The sequence below is a fragment of the Thamnophis elegans genome, chromosome 11 (assembly GCF_009769535.1).
Source record: "Thamnophis elegans isolate rThaEle1 chromosome 11, rThaEle1.pri, whole genome shotgun sequence".
In the NCBI taxonomy this organism is placed as follows: domain Eukaryota; kingdom Metazoa; phylum Chordata; class Lepidosauria; order Squamata; family Colubridae; genus Thamnophis; species Thamnophis elegans.
In genome coordinates, this window is record NC_045551.1 from 55862019 (window position 1) to 55878733 (window position 16715).

Genomic DNA, 16715 nt, shown 5'->3' on the forward strand with positions numbered 1-16715 from the left:
GGAATCATGTATAGTAGTCTGCCTGAAGGACTTAACTAACATCGTTGATATAAAAACTTCGAGCCGACCAGCCATGATTGGTAGTTTGACAGATGGGTCAACCGAAACCTTCTGGGAATCGGGCGATGAAGACAAGAATAAAACCAAAAACATTACAATTAATTGCATGAAAGGAATAAATGCTCGCTATGTGTCTGTTCACGTAGACAATTCAAGAGACCTCGGGGTAAGCACTATTTCCAATCAAAAGAAGAATAATGTTGACATGTCCATTTGGACATTAGAGGGTGAATTAAAGCTATGGGTCTAGAAAAGCAAGGCATTTCAAGTTATTGTTATAAATTCATATAATAAGCCAGATGGCAAGAATTTAATGGAGCAAAGTGAGTGAGTGAGATAAAAATACTTTAAAACAATACTTTTTGTATGGGGTTTGGCGGGCTGTCTTTTTTCTTTTTCTTTTTCACCTTTAAGTCTGTATTGACTCCCAGTCTGAACTGTCTGAACAATTTTCTTGGTAAGATTTCAGAAGTGATTTGGCATTGCACATTTATGCAGATTCTCAGTCATCCAGGTCATGGTTGTCCCAAAGGTGCTTTTTCAAGAGGCAACTGGACTTTTGGAAGGGGGGTTAAGACCTTTCAGCTCTGAAGCTTCTTGGATGAGAGAAGCAAAACATCTTCAAAGAAAAGTCCAGTTGCCTCTTGAAAAAGGAAGGTGTTTAGGTTTACCGTTGCATGTTTCCCAGGGCTGAGAAAGATGGGCTGGCTCAATTGGCTGCTTAACCAAAATGGGTCTATAACTCATAGTCTGCCAATTTCTAGCCTGGTGTCTGAATTGCTATACCAAACAAAGTCTATTCTCTCTGCCTCCCTTTTATTTTAAACTGTTGATATTAAAATCAATTCAGAAACTTAACATGCTTGGCTTTTATTTTTATTTTTTTGTTTCATATTGTCATATCTAGAACAAAGTGACTTCAATGACATTTTTGACTGGAAAAGCAGTAGAAGATCTTTGCAGAATAAAACAGGTAGCTTACCTATGCCATTCAGAGTAATAACAAAGCATCTTAAATGACTAAAATCTATGTATTTAACATTTTGTTTAATGAACTTTTCTTAAGAACTTGGACATCATTTCATTATTCTTTATTCTGACATTGCAAGAAAGAAAAGATAGAAGATCTGTCCTCTTGTATTTAGTCATTTGTGTTCCATCTGTCCTTGTACAAAAAGGTTAGGAGCTGCAAAAGTAATGTACCATTCTAATTTTAAATCTCCAGGTCTCAGTAGCTGGAGGACATAATAATACCGTTTTGATTTAGTGCTGATTTGCCTGTGTATTTTTCCATTGTTTACTTTCAAGCAAATGCTTCAAATCAAGTGCAATTCTCACATGTGTTAACATCAACTCATCCTTTTAGCCTGTGATGGTGGTGCGTGGATGTGACAATTTCAACTCTTGGCTGCAGAAATTGGGTCAGCCACTAGGTGGTAGCAAAGAGGTAGAGAAACTCTTAAGTATTTGTGGCCATCTAGTGGTCATTCATATTTTTCCAAGTCAGATCTTGCTGCTTTATCCTTAATTTTTATTTTTGAACCATTCCATTTCAAAGTTACGCAGTTATGTTCTTACAGACTACACCAACTTTCTTTTCTATTCCTGTTGTTTTAGGTTGACTTGGACTCAAGACATATTGGCTGGGTAACTAGTGAACTTCCCGGTGGAGACAATCACATCCTCAAAATTGAGTTAAAGGGGCCAGAAAATACCCTCCGAGTTCGGCAGGTGAAAGTGCTCGGTTGGAAAGATGGTGAAAGCATCAAAATAGCCGGCCAGATCTCAGCAAGTGTTGCTCAACAAAGAAGCTGTGAGGCTGAGACGCTGCGAGTTTTCAGGCTTATCACATCACAGGTGAGGCTGTGTGAAGAGCACAATGCAATACTCAAGCCTTCATTTTAAAAAATGCAAGATTGTCACCCCATAGGTAGAAATGGCTTAGGAATCCTATCTTTCTTTTTCACATTTCTTTTGCCCCTTCCTAAAGAATATATTGAACAGAATGACAGGTTTGTGGTGGAATTTAGTTTAGAGGAGTTCCATTTGAGTCCATCTGAGTCCCTTGGGGGAAAAAAATGGATACCTAACACTTGATTCTGCTGCTTCTTGGTTTACTTTAGATCTTTAAAATGGTTTCTACTTCAGATGTCTTTTCCCCAATTCATTCTTCACCATTTTCCATCTTCATCTTAGCTAGGTAATGTGTGAAATCTCTTCTCAACTTTAAACAAACTGCACAAGAGTAAAATGTGCATGTTTTAATGCGAGGCCTGCACCAGACAGCCTCTAATCTGGAATCTGGAAATAGCAATAGCACTTAGGCTTATATACCACTTAATAGTGCTTTACAGCCTTCTCTAAGTGGTTTACAGACTATTTATTTCAGACTAGATAACCTGCCCGGGTATGTATGTATGTATGTATGTATGTATGTATGTATGTATGTATATTTATTTATTTATTTATTTATTTATTTATTTATTTATTTATTTATCCTAATCCTGTATTAGGCAGCAAAAAAAAATGAATTATATCTATAGTGTATGCACGCACAACACCCCCCCTCCCTCCCTGCACTCCGTTTGGAGCCTAGTAGGCCTCCCTGCAGCCTTCTTGGAGCAAAAACGGGCCACGGGGGAGGGGGGGATCGTGCCAATACACCCTGTGCTCCACCCGCACCCTGTACTCCACCTGCACCCTGTGCATGCGCGTGTGACCCTGCACCCCCGCGCACACACCCCACGCATGCATGGCAGAGACCTGAAAATCATTTGGTTGGCAGGAGGCACGCACACATGCCCGGTGGAGCTGAGCTGGGCTGATGGATTGCGTGTTCTGCGTGCCAGGGACACACACATACACACATACACACACAGGTGTTAGGGGTGTCTTACACCCACAGTATTTTTTTTTCCAGAGAGTAAGTCATCTGTGCACCAAGTTTGGTTGAAATTGCTCAAGGCATTACAGAGTTATCCTGGAACACACACACATGCATGCACACAAACAGCCGTTTATTTATACACACACACATATATCTGTATGTGTATGTGTGTACACACACACACTCACACACACACAGTTAGTCTCCGAAGTGGGGCGTGGGAAGAGTCACAACTGGGTATTGTCACGGCCCATCTGCCCGGAGACTGAGGTAAATCTTGAGGCCACACCTCTACCTCTCCTCTGACTCTCCAGATTAACCTCAGTCTTCGGCCCAGAAGGAGCTAAATACCTAGCTCTCTTTGGCGGGGAATTTCTGCATATTCCATAGTAACAGCCTTAGGAGATAATGGAGCATTAGGATAGTAAAGAAATATTTTTAAAATTGCTAACATTTCCGCATGAAAAAAAAAAGAAATAGCATGTCTGTCTTATTCCGGTATTTTATTTCTCCTCTGAAACAGGTCTTTGGCAAACTTATATCTGGAGACGCTGAGCCAACCCCAGAACAGGAAGAAAAGGCTTTGCTTTCTTCACCTGAAGGAGAAGAAAAAGTACACAATGTATTTATTTGTGTTCTACAATTACCAAGATTTTGTTTTTATCTCCCAATGCAAGTTGGTTCAGATCTTGAACTGGGGCTGCGTTTCCTTGAGACGCCCTTAGCCCTTAGACTTATAAACCGCTTTATAGTCCTCTCTAAGCAGCTTTTCAGAGTCCACATGTTAGCTGATATGCCTAAGGTATCATCTTCACATGAGCCAAAGGCTTTTAACCCTTTGTGTATTCACGGCTGTTTCAGCTATAGAAACGGCCCCTGAATCAACTGCAGAAAGTTATAGATATGGGCGTATGGGTAATCCTTGAATTACAATAGTTTGTTTAGTCACCGTTTGAAGTTAGACCGGTACTGAAAAAGGCGACTTACGACAGTTTTTCACACTTACAACTAATGCAGCATCCCCAGGGTCACGTGATCATAATTCAGACCACTTGGCAACTGACTCATATTTATGACGGTTGAAGTGTCCCGGCATCACATGATCCCTTTAGCAACCTCCCGACAAAGCAAAGTCAATGGAGAAGCCAGATTTGCTGAACAGCTGTGTCACTAACTTAACAATTGCAGTGATTCTGTTAATAACTTTGGTGAGCAAAAGTCGTAAAATGGGGGCAAAGTTCACTTAACTACTGTGTCGCTTAGCAACAGAAATGTTGGGCCCCATTTTGGTCGTAAGTCGAGGACTATCTGTATTTTCGCTTAGAATAACAAAAAAAATAATTTCCATTTCCATCTGCCAAAAAAAAAACCTTTCCCCTGGAATTTCCTATCAAAATATGGACATGCAAGTTGTTGTCATCCTGGAAGAAAAGAAAAATCCCAGAGTTTAAATGTTCTAAATAGTGCTTTTTAGGGAATTTGGGCAACCACTGCTTAAGGGCTGTTTGTTTCCAACCTATCATTGGAAGGGACAGTTTGTGTCTCCTGCAGCAAAGACTCTCACGAGCCACCTCTCTTCTTATCTAGGAAGGTTAAGTCAGGAGCAGAGGTGGGTTCCTACCAGTTCACACCAGTTTAGTAGAACCGGTTCGTCAAATCTACCGAACCGGTTAGAAGAGGTTCCACCAGTGGACCCGGAAAGCAGGCCACACCTACAGACAAGGTTCCAAATTTTTTTGAAACCCACCACTCTCTCTCTCTCACACACACACACACACACTCACACAGAGAGAGAAAGAGAAAGAAAGGAAGAAATAAATAAAGAAAAAAAGAAAAAAGAAAGAAAAAGTGAGAGAGAGATGAAAGAAAAAAAGGAAAAAGGGACAGAGACAAAAGGAAGGAAAGAGAGAGAGAGAGAAAGAAAGAAAGAAAGAAAGAAAGAAAGAAAGAAAGAAAGAAAGAGAAAGCACATGGCCAGCAAGCCGCTCCCACCAGGTCACATGGCTGGTAAGCCACTCCCACAAAGGAGGCCGCACCCACAGAATAGGTTCGAAATTTTTTTGAAATTCACCACTGGTCAGGAGATTCCAGTGGTAATCATGTTAGAAATTATTCTTTCCATATTCGGGTTTCTCTGTTGAGTCCATGGGGGTGTTGCCCCTATGTAAACGTTCTCTTAATTTAGAAAAATCTCACCTGCCTAAGGGTAAGGAATCCATCATGCTGCATCTGGAAGACCATTATTATCTCCAATTCATGTCGTTGAAGAAGGCCTTGGGAGATTTAAGGCTTATGGTCTCTTTGAAAATAAGTTTATATCCTAATTTTCCTAATTTATTTACGTTGGCTAGATGCTTTACATCACTTAATACCAAAACTTGCATTGGAAACCAAAACAAAACTGCCTTAATTTTTTAGTCAGAATCTGGAATGGATGATCGTACTAAACAACGTTGTGTTCCTTTTCAAGGCAACTTCAGATGCGGACCTGAAAGAACACATGGTTGGAATCATATTTAGCAGGAGTAAACTCACGAATTTGCAAAAACAGGTTTGTTCACTAGAACGTTTTGTAAGCTGGTTTTCTTCCATTACATTGTGCATGTGATCTGCAGATGAAGGACAAAAGATTCCATACGCTAAGAAATCAAGGCACTGGGGAAAGGAAAAGGACCCTGTCAGTTAGGAACTTGTCAGTGCCCCCAAACCTATAAAATGATGGACTTACAGCTCTACGGGCAAGGGAAAATAAAATGCTTGATTTCCAATGTAAAGATTAAAATTGACCCATCTGTCCAATCATGAGTTTCCACAGTGAACATGTGTAAACATGCAAGTGGTCATGTGCACAGAATGAAGTAAGACTGGTATGCGCAAAATGTTCACTTAGCAGGATTCACACCATACACATAGGTACTTGTGAGTTGAGAAGCATCTAGGACAGGAATTGGGGAGGTTGGAAGCTATATGATAAGCAGGAAAAAAGTCTACCTTCTCATACGTGTACAGAACATTTGAATCATCCCAGGTCCATGTTGCCCCAAAGGTGCTTTTCCAAAACCTGACAGGACTTTCTTGTTGTTGTTTTCCAAAGACCAGAAGACCTCAAAAAATATAAATCCTTCAATTTCCCACTGTTCCGTTAACACTGAAGAAGCTTTTCAGATGAGAAGCGAAACATTTTCAAGGAACCCCCCCCCCCCCCAAAAAAAAAGACCTGTTTTGAAAAAAACGTATTCAGGACAACATTTTAAGTTTACAGGGGGTTTTTATTAGCTTATAATATAAAATACAAAAACATAAAAGCAAAGAGTAGGTAAAATAAGGGAGGGAAAGGGGAAGTACAGAAGTATAGAAAAGAAGGAGTGAGAAAAAAAAGGGATTGACTTCTGACTCCCTCTGGTGCAGTAGAATAAACCTCAACTTACTACTTTTCCATAATAGTATAAACTAGCCATTTCTATAAAAACGAATCTATTTACATTTGGGACAACATTTGAATGGTTTGGCCTTGGCAGAAACTGTCTGCATGGTGAAATGCAATGCATCCATTTTGGGAGGATGATTTGGGCAACGTGTATTATTCACCTTACAAGAAGAGCTAGTCCTATTTATATTTGTCCTAAGGGCTTCAGGTTTACCGCTTATAGTTATAGGCATACATTTTAACACTCTCTCTCTCTGCCAGCTCCATTCCCTCTTCCCACTCGGAGCTCTCAGGTTGCCTAGCTGCTGACCCTGATTCCCACGCCTCCTCCCCCTCCTCCTCCTTTGATTCAGCTGCTGGAGGGGCCACAACAGGGGCATGCCAGAAACCAGGCCACACAAATAAGCAAAGCCCTTTTCCCAGAATGTAGGTGGCATGTGAAACCACATTCCCTGCGAAACTTCTCTCCACGGAACCGGTCCCTGGTGCCCAAAAGGTTGGAGGCCCATGGTCTAGGTGATTAAACTAACATGACCAAGCTAGAGTTTAATTTCCTCCAACGCCTCTCTTTGTGGTTTAGGTCTGCGCTCATATCGTGCAAGCCATCCGCATGGAAGCCACGCGGGTCCGAGAAGAATGGGAGCACGCCATTTCTAGCAAGGAGAACGCCAACTCCCAGCCCAACGATGAGGACGCCTCGTCGGACGCCTACTGCTTTGAGCTGCTGTCCATGGTGCTGGCCCTGAGCGGCTCCAATGTCGGTCGCCAGTACTTGGCTCAGCAGCTGACCTTGCTGCAGGATCTCTTCTCCCTGCTGCACACGGCTTCCCCCAGAGTACAGAGGCAGGTCGGTATTGAACAGTGGCTCCTTTTTCCTGGTCGCAAGATGATTGGCTCCCCCAAGCAGGGTCGGCTAATCTATGTGGTTGGTCCTTTCAGGTCACCTCTTTACTGAGGCGGGTCCTGCCCGAAGTCACTCCCAGCCGTTTGGCCAGCGTCATTGGGGTCAAAGCCCTGCCCCCAGCTGATATCAGTGACATCATTCACTCCACGGAGAAGGGAGACTGGAACAAGCTGGGCATTCTGGACATGTTCCTGGGCTGCATTGCCAAAGCACTCACCGTTCAGCTCAAGGCCAAAGGCACCACCATAACGGGCACGGCTGGCACGGCAGCCGGCAAAGGCGTCACTACCGTCACTTTGCCAATGATTTTCAATTCCAGGTTAGTAGCACTTACGAAGTTGTTGTCTTGACTCAAGTTTCTCATAGTCGAGACTTTTTTTTTTGTAAGATTCATGCTACCTTCCCTTTGAGATGGTGTTCACAGCTATGTTCCTGAAAGTTGCTCCAAAAGTACTGTCAATTCTTTCAATACTTTTTATAGAATAGAATAGAATAGAATTACAGAATAGAATAGAACAGAATAGGAATATAATAGAATTACAGAATAGAATATTATAGAATAGAATAGAATAGAATAGAATAGAATAGAAAGTGGAGTGGAATAGAATTGAATAGAATTACAGAATAGAATAGAATTACAGAATAGAATAGAATAGAATTACAAAATAGAATAGAATAGAAAGTGAGTGGAATGGAATATAGAATTGCAGAATAGAATAGGAATATAATAGAATTACAGAATAGAATATTATAGAATAGAATAGAATAGAAAGTGGAGTGGAATAGAATTGAATAGAATTACAGAATAGAATAGAATTACAAAATAGAATAGAATAGAAAGTGAGTGGAATGGAATAGAATAGAATTACAGAATAGAATAGAATAGAATAGAATTCTTTATTGGCCAAGAGTGATTGGACACACAAGGAATTTGTCTTTGGTGCATATGCTCTCAGTGGACATAAAAACATAAGATACATTGGTCAAGAATCATAAGGTACAGCACTTAATGATAGTCATAGGGTACAAATAAGCAATCAGGAAACAATCAATATCCATATAAATCGCAAGGACGCAAGCAAGAAAGTTACCGTCATGCAGTCATAAGTGAGAGGAGATGGATGATAGGAACTATGAGAAGACTAATGGTAATAGTAATGCAGCCTTAGTTAATAGTTAATATGGGAATCATTGTATTAGGGGTTAGGAATAAGAGACAGAAAGTAGCAATTGGGAAAACACTACCAAGTACACTGCTATAAAATATTATGCAATTATAATTACAATGTATATGTAAATCTTAGAAGCAAAAAAAAGACTATTATTATGTATATCTAAATAATACTATTATTGTTGCCAGTGATTTGAATAGAGCAAATTGACCCAGACAATGTAGTTCACTAAATATGTTGAAGGAAAAGAAAAAGCTACATTCCTAAATTACAAAAAATTTTCTTCCTTTCTTTAGTTATCTCAGACGAGGTGAAAGCCATTGGTGGATGAAGGGCTCAACGCCAACGCAGATTTCAGAAATCATTATTAAGCTCATAAAAGACATGGCAGCTGTAAGATTTCATTATCTTCATATATTACCTTCTGCTCTGTCATTCACACAAAGCAGCTTTGTTCCACTAGACTTTAGGGGTTGTTCTCCCCCACCCCCCCCCACCCCGCACTTTCCTACTCATGACCTAAACTGCTTCCTTGTGCAGGGTCACTTGTCTGAAGCTTGGTCTCGGGTGACGAAAAACGCCATTGCTGAAACAATCATTGCTTTGACCAAAATGGAAGAAGAATTCAGATCCCCTGTGCGCTGCATCGCCACGACCCGCGTAAGAAAGTTGGCTTGCCTCTTATCTCTGGCGGTGTCTTTTGTCAGTTTGGTTCTTTACTAATCATGCTTCTTATTAAGCAAGGAGCTGCGGTAGGCACAGTGGTTAGAATGAAGTATGGCAGGCTGATTCTGCTGACTGCCAGCAGTTCAATTCTCGCTGGCTTAAGGTTGACTCAGGCTCCTGTCCTTCTGTGGTCGGTAAAATGAGGACTCAGATTATTGTTGGGGGCAATAAGCTGACTCTAAACGGCTTAGAGAGGGCTATAAAGCACTGTGAATTGGGGGGGGGGGGTGTCTTAAGTTCTATCTGTAAACCATTTAGAGAGGGCTATACACCACTATGAAGCAGTATATAGAGATAGATAGATAGATAGATAGATAGATAGATAGATAGATAGATAGATAGATAGATAGATAGATAGATGATAGATAGATAGATGATAGATAGATAGATAGATAGATAGATAGATAGATAGATAGATGATAGATAGATAGATAGATAGATAGATATGTCTTAAAGTGCTATTGCTATTAATCTTATAATATAAAAATAATATTAATAGGACTATGAACCTACTCTCAGCACCCAAGCCCTGGTAAATAGACAAGCAATTGCTTCCAGTCACGGTAAAGCCTTGATTTTGCTGAATGAACCTGTCCTCTTTCCTGCAGCTGTGGCTGGCCCTGGCCTCTCTCTGTGTCCTTGACCAAGATCACGTTGACCGCCTCTCTTCTGGAAGATGGATGGGCAAAGATGGACAGCAGAAACAGATGGTGAGGAATGGATGCTTGCGGTGTATCTTTCGGAGTTAGTCTCCACCATCTTTTGAAATACATTGAGATGGATGTTATTGATTACTGGAATTATGTATTCAGGAATATGTTATTTTGTGTTTTCATGCTACTTTTTAGAGCATCTTGTCCTTTGAAAAGCAAAGATACCTATTAGCTTGAGCCCGTTAGGTGAGGCTGATCTTCCCAAACTTGAATTAAGAGTTGGGTCTGGTTATTTATTTATTTAGGGAATTTATATTGCCACCTATTCGCACATGGTGACTCAAGACGGCTTGCAGAATATAAAACCTCATATAAAACAGTAAAACTAATAAAAGAAGTGTCATATAATAAATTAATATAATAAAACCACCCCCCACCCCAGTGACAGCACCTCACATGAGCCATTTAATGGGCTTCATCCTACTCTGGATTCCCCAGACCTGCTGGCAATACCAGGTCTTCAGCGCCTCCCGGAAGAGTGTTAGAGTGAGCCATTCTAATCTCTGGGAAGAGGATTGTCCAAAGAGTGGGAGCCACCACAGAGAAGGCCCTTCTTCTGGGTCCCACCAGGTGTATCTCCCTCGGGGATGGGACCCACAACATTCCTGCCTCCCCGCTCTGATGGGTCGCTTGGATATGAGATAACCTGGTCCCAAACCATGAAGGGCTTTAAAGGTGACAACCAACATCTTGAATTGCAGCTGGAAGCAAATCAACAAGCCAATGAAGCTCCCGCAGGAGAGGTGATACAAGTGCACACCGGGGTCTCCACAAAACCATGCGGGCCACTGCATTTTGCACCAACTGGAGCTTCCAGATGCTCTTCAAGGGCAGCCCCATGTAGAGCACGTTGCAATAGTCAGTACAGGAAGTGACTAGGGCATGAGTGACTGAGTAGGGATTGTCGGTCCAGGAAAGGGGTGTAACTGGCGCACAACCTGCAGTTGCGCAAAGGCCCTCCTGGCCTCAACTGCCACCTGCTCGTCAAGCAGGAGTCGTGAGTCAGGAAAAACCCCATGTTGCACACAGGGTCTGTTTGGGGTAGTGCCACCCCATCCAAGTGCAGAAGTGGCAATTTTATCTGAGCCAATGAACCCCAAACCCAGAGCCACTCGGTCTGGTTAGCACTTAGGTGGGACACCAAGAGGGAAGTGCCAGGTGTAGGAGGCTGAGAAAGAAATGGGAGGAATGCCAGCTACAAAACTATCCACAGATAGGAAATGAGTTAGTTTGTAGTTTATGTCATCACTGATCAAGCCCGGGAAGGAGAAATGTAAAATGCTCAAAATCTTTCTTTCTTATTTAATTATTTATCATGTGTTTTCCATCACCAAACAAGAGAGGGAGGGATATCCCTACCTATATTCCTTTCCTATCTCCCAAAGTTCTCTACTTTTCCCCCAATTCTGATATGAAAAGTTCTTCTTGAGATGCCTGTTTTATCGCGAAAATAAGGAGAGAGAAAAATCCTAGAAGGATGCAGCAACAAATTATGTATTGTGCTTTAGAGGAAAGGTCAACAGGAAACAAGTTCAACTCTGAGAAGACTTTATTAACCTTAGATTGATCTTTTTTTAAAAAAATCTTCCAGCCGATGTGTGATAACCATGATGATGGAGAAACGGCGGCCATTATCTTATGCAACGTCTGTGGGAATCTCTGCACAGACTGCGATCGATTCCTCCATCTCCATCGACGGACAAAGTCACATCAGCGGCAGGTGATGTATGAGTCAGGCTCCCTAACTCTGGGGAAAAGAATCATATTTAAAATTTATTTTTTTAAAAAGATGGCATCCAAGTTTATAATTAGTCATCTCCTAGTCACATGAGAAAATATAGTAGGGATTTGCGTTTATCAATCGGGGATTATATGTCATCACCCTGGATTAGCAGGGAATGCCCGAGCCAGGGTCAGGGCTTGGATGGAGAATAGAGGTTGAGATTATATCCTATGAAATGGAATTGCATAATTAACATTTTGCTTGATTTCATTGTATTTTTTTCTTTTCTTTTATTACTTTATTTTTATTTTATTTTTTATTTTTATTTCATTTTTTATTTTATAGTTTATTAATTTATTTTATATAATTTTACCTCATTTTTATTTTGTTTTATTTTATTACTTTACTATATTTTATATTATATTTCATTTTATTATTATTTTATTTTATTATTGTTATTTTATTTTATTATTATTAATTTTATTTCATTTCATTTTTTATTTTATAGCTTATTATTTTATTTTATATTATTTTATTTCATTTTCATTTTATTTTCTTATTTTACTATATTTTATATTATATTTCATTTTTATTATAATTATTTTATATTTCATTTTATTACTTTATTTTATATTTTATTTATTTTATATTTATGGATGGGTGTTAAAATGTGAATTTTTATCATCTAGATTCCCTAATTACAATTCTTAATATGTGTTTGGCAAACCCAACAGGTCTTCAAAGAAGAAGAAGAAGCTATCAAGGTAGATCTTCATGAAGGCTGTGGTAGAACTAAACTCTTCTGGTTGATGGCACTAGCCGATTCTAAAACCATGAAGGCTATGGTGGAATTCAGAGAACATACAGGTAAGATTTATTTTTAATTAAAATTTTATTTTTTAATCATTTCAACGATGGCAATGTAAAATACATTCAGCATTCTGAGTGTGTGCCATACAATTCTCACTCACTCACTCACTCACTCACTCACTCACTCACTCACTCATTCATTCATTCATTCATTCATTCATTCATTCATGTGTATTTACATACAAGTATTGGCTTGCAAAATATTTTCTGAATTGGGTTCCTGGCTTGCATAGAATAACACAAGCATAGATATGTGTGTGTGAGGGGGGACTCTTTTGGTTCAGGCACCCCGATCAAAAAAGAGTCTTTGCACATATGTCATGATCTTGACTAAGATTTGAATCTAGTTTGCAGCTTCCCTTTCTCCCTAACATATCTCTCCTAACATCTGCCTGGTTGATTCGATCCTGCCTAGTTGACATACACTCAGTTGAACCATGTCCTCTCTTGGGACCCTGAACATCAGTGGTGGGATACGACCAGTACACCCTGGTACGGGCGTACTGGTGCCTGCTGGGAGCACCAGATACCATTCTGGTACGGTTCTCCGGAGGGACCACCCACCCACCCTCCTTACGTGTATTTGAGCCAATCGGCTTACGCGCACATGCATGGAGCACATGGCGCCTGCGCGATGCTCCGCTGAGCAGCTGGAGCGTCGCGGAGCCATCGTGGGTAGTATGTATGCATGCACGTGTGCATGTGTTGGACGCCCAGCCCCATTACACTGTACCAGTTGCAATGGGATCCAGAACCCACCACTGCTAAACATGTTCATTCTCTATAACAGCACCTTCCCTCTGGAAAAAAGTGACCCTCAAGATCGGTTCCTGTTGATTTTTTTAGCAGAGCTCTTGAAACCTGGCTCTTCACCCAGATTTTTAGCAAGGGAGAGTAGCACTCTGGCTTCATCGTGTTTGTCATTTTTTTTTAATCTTTGTTTTAACGGGTTGGATTGTACCTTCTTTATTTGATTGTTGTGGGTTTCCCAGAGTCATTGAGAATTGGGTGGCATACAAGTTCAAATAATAATTACGACATCAGTGCAGAAATGATGCCTGACGGATGACTTTGCCCAGCACCTCATGTGCTGCATGTTTTAAAGCGAATCACAAAAGTACTGTATGTGAATTCCCTTCTTGCAGGATTTTCCAAGGGAGTCCTGTTTGACGCACAGACCTTTTCAGGATCTATCTCTGATTCCAGAGGACCTGGCAAGTAGATCTGTGTCTGTACCAAAAACCCTGTAAAGCTGCTGCCATTAGGCCGAGCCAAAAAAAAGTTTGTGCTAGATGCTTCAGTTTTCCAGGGCCTGCCTTGTCTTGGTACTGCAAAGCCATGGCTGCTGGGTAGAATCCTTTCCTCGTGGTAGAATGGTTAATATTTGCCTGATTGATAATACAAAAGTATCTTTTTTTTCTTCTCCTTTTTCTTTCTGGTTTGGATCTAGGCAAACCCACCACAAGCAGCTGCGAAGTATGTCGTTTCTGTGGCTGCCGAAACGGAACAGAGTTATCTGCTGTCGGCAGTGTCTGCTCAGATGCCGATTGCCAGGTCTGTACACCCAAACTCTGAACCAAGTCTGAGAATGTCCAAGATAAACTACGCTATTTTTCGGAGTATAAGACAAACCAAGATTTTGAAGACGCAAATTAAAAAAAAAAAAGTTTTTGCGCTCTACAGACCTCCCCAAAACAGCCCGTTTTTTGCAAAAACAGGCCTGCTTTTTGTCAAAAAAAAAAAAAAAAGGGCATGCATAGCCTTTAGGAGGCTTATAGAGTGCTCCTGGGGGCTGGAGGCAAAAACAAGCAAAAAATGGCCCATTATTCACTCATTTCTGCCTTCCCCAGCCCCCAGGAGCACTCTGGAAGCTATGCACGGCCATTTTGGTGAAGGGGGCAGGGTTTCAGGAGGCCAAAAAGGCTGTATTCAGTGTATAAGACACACCCAGTTTTTCACCCTCTTTTTTTGGGGGGGGGGGGAAGGTCCATCTTATACTCTGAAAAATATGGTACTTGGAACTCGAGAATGTCACTCCTGAGTGGCACCTCGAGGAGGATAGCTCAGCTGGGTGAGGAGGATAGCTCAGTTCTGGGTGAAGGAATGGGCAGAACAGGGCCAGGGTGGGACAGCTATCCTCTGAGGGTTCTCCTATAGATATTAGCCAAATACAATTTTATTATACATAGGTGGCTGCTTCTATCTAAAGTCCGATGAAGCTGTTAAAGGCACACTCCCTTTCCTGTTCAAAATACTTGCTTCGGACTGAGAGAGAAGGGAATGGCTTCCTCCGTGAGCACCTAATTAGCCAGAAGACAGTTCTGCCATTTCTGCCCATTCATTCCAAGATTTCCAAACCTTTTTTTTTTTTTTTTTTTTTTTTTTTGCTCCTTTGCAAAGAATATTGATGGATTGCGACGATGGCAAATATCTATCGCTCGGGTGGAGGATGAGGGTAGAGGTTCACTCACCAAGCTTGTTTCCGAACGTTTCATTACTTGGCTGGGTAACATTTTCAGCGGAGTTTAGGGGATGTCTGTATCTGTGTTCCTCGGTTCCACCACAAATGCGCACACAACAAAAGCATGCCTGACTAAACCGCGGTGACTAAAGCGTGGTGACAAAACCGCACGACGAATGAGCGACTAATTAGCCCTAAAGCGCGCCGACAAAAGCGCGCCGACAGAAGCGCGCTGTAACGGAACCCTAAACCTAATCCTAAACCTAACCCTAAACCTAAACCTAACCCTAAACCTTACCTTAAATTAAATCGCGCTTCTGTCGGCGCGCTGTTGTCACCGCGCTTTTGACATCGCGGTTTTAGCGCCGCGGTGTTGTCGGCGCACTTATGACGTTCGCGCTTTTGTCGGGTCACGGTGTTCCTCTGCTTACAAAGGCTTTGTATGGTCAGCAAGTCTTGTGATGGGTCAGGTGTGGGTATGTCAAGTGAAGGTCACTGGGAAGTGAAGTGGGGGGGAGGTGTTGGGATTGGTTGAGGGTCAGTGCCATCTCTGCTTGGCAGTGTGGTGGATTTGAATTCTGAGGGTTTATAGGCTGGTTGTAGGTCCCTGTGTCTATTGATGGATTCGTTTGTGGATTTCCAGGCTTAGATGAACGCACTATTGTGGCCCGCTAGCAGCCACCGGATTTAAGGAGGTTGGGGAGGAACATGGGCCAGTCCTGGAGGCTTTGGAAGGCTCTGATGAGGACTCTGTGTCGGAAGAGAGATGGGGCCAGAGCCATATGCCAGCTATCAGCTGCCTTCAGAGTCAGACATCAGTGAGGCAAACAAACAGCTGGAGCCTGTTCCCAGTTGTCAGGTGAAGGAAACGGGTTGACTTGGGAGGAAGGCCAAAGGTGGACGATGAATGGCCCCTCCGAGAGGAAATAAAAGAGGAGCGAAAGGGGAGTGGAGTTTGCAGGAGACAATTTGTTTGCTTAATTGGTTCGTGACTATCTGAGACTCCTTGCCAAGTTTTGCCGATATTAGCCTGGCAGCTCTCCAAGCCAGATAAGGTCTGTGACTGTAAATCCACCCTTAAAAGACTTTGCTGGATGTAAATGAGCAGAGTTCACAGTAAATTAATAAGGGTTTTTTTTGTCGGGACAAGGAGTTGCTTTGTGGTTTGGGGAAGCCGGTTATGATAGCATGACTGGTGATTCTGGTATTGCTCCAATCCAACTGAGTGTGGGTAGATATTAGCGATTTGGGATCATGTGGCGTCTGACTGCCAGCTGATGTTCATGCGTCTGGTTTTGAATCGTCGTGATGTTTGCACTGATGGGGCTGATCCTTTCCTAGGAATATGCTAAACTCGCCTGCAGCAAAACCCACCCTTGTGGCCATCCTTGCGGAGGAGTCAGGAATGAGGACCTGTGCTTGCCCTGCCTGCATGGCTGCGACAAGAGCACCCCCACCGCCCTGAAGCAAGACGCCGACGACATGTGCATGATTTGCTTCACGGAAGCACTTTCAGCAGCTCCCGCAATTCAGGTGGGCTGCTCTCTTAACACCAACCCCTGGGTCCCAGCAAGTCTGGGCAGAGGGTCAGCTGTCCTATTTCTTCTGGTACTATCGATGATATTCATATGCTTCTATGTATCAGGACTATCAGCTGTCTTAATGTGGTTTAACTGGACCTTGACACGATTGACGTTCAATATTTAAAATAAATGTTCTGTTTGGCATGAAGAATAAGCATTTAAAACGTAAGTGCCAAGGGACCTTAAATT

The 16715-nt window shown here is 41.9% G+C and overlaps 1 protein-coding gene across 13 annotated transcripts in view; it reads left to right on the forward strand.

The window, feature by feature from the left end:
- MYCBP2 (MYC binding protein 2) overlaps positions 1 to 16715 on the forward strand; it is a 149426-nt gene that overhangs the window by 126939 nt on the left and 5772 nt on the right. For 6 of the 13 annotated variants that reach the window (XM_032226680.1, XM_032226684.1, XM_032226689.1 and 3 more), the window contains 15 exons: positions 2 to 226; positions 968 to 1033; positions 1678 to 1917; positions 3471 to 3569; positions 5418 to 5498; positions 6955 to 7221; positions 7314 to 7597; positions 8747 to 8843; positions 8991 to 9110; positions 9785 to 9886; positions 11481 to 11609; positions 12347 to 12479; positions 13628 to 13696; positions 13933 to 14036; positions 16285 to 16476. In XM_032226680.1, coding sequence (XP_032082571.1) covers positions 2 to 226; positions 968 to 1033; positions 1678 to 1917; positions 3471 to 3569; positions 5418 to 5498; positions 6955 to 7221; positions 7314 to 7597; positions 8747 to 8843; positions 8991 to 9110; positions 9785 to 9886; positions 11481 to 11609; positions 12347 to 12479; positions 13628 to 13696; positions 13933 to 14036; positions 16285 to 16476 — 2208 coding nt within the window. The remainder of the gene's footprint in view (position 1; positions 227 to 967; positions 1034 to 1677; positions 1918 to 3470; positions 3570 to 5417; positions 5499 to 6954; positions 7222 to 7313; positions 7598 to 8746; positions 8844 to 8990; positions 9111 to 9784; positions 9887 to 11480; positions 11610 to 12346; positions 12480 to 13627; positions 13697 to 13932; positions 14037 to 16284; positions 16477 to 16715) is intronic. The other 7 variants (XM_032226683.1, XM_032226690.1, XM_032226691.1 and 4 more) reach the window with 3 other exon arrangements.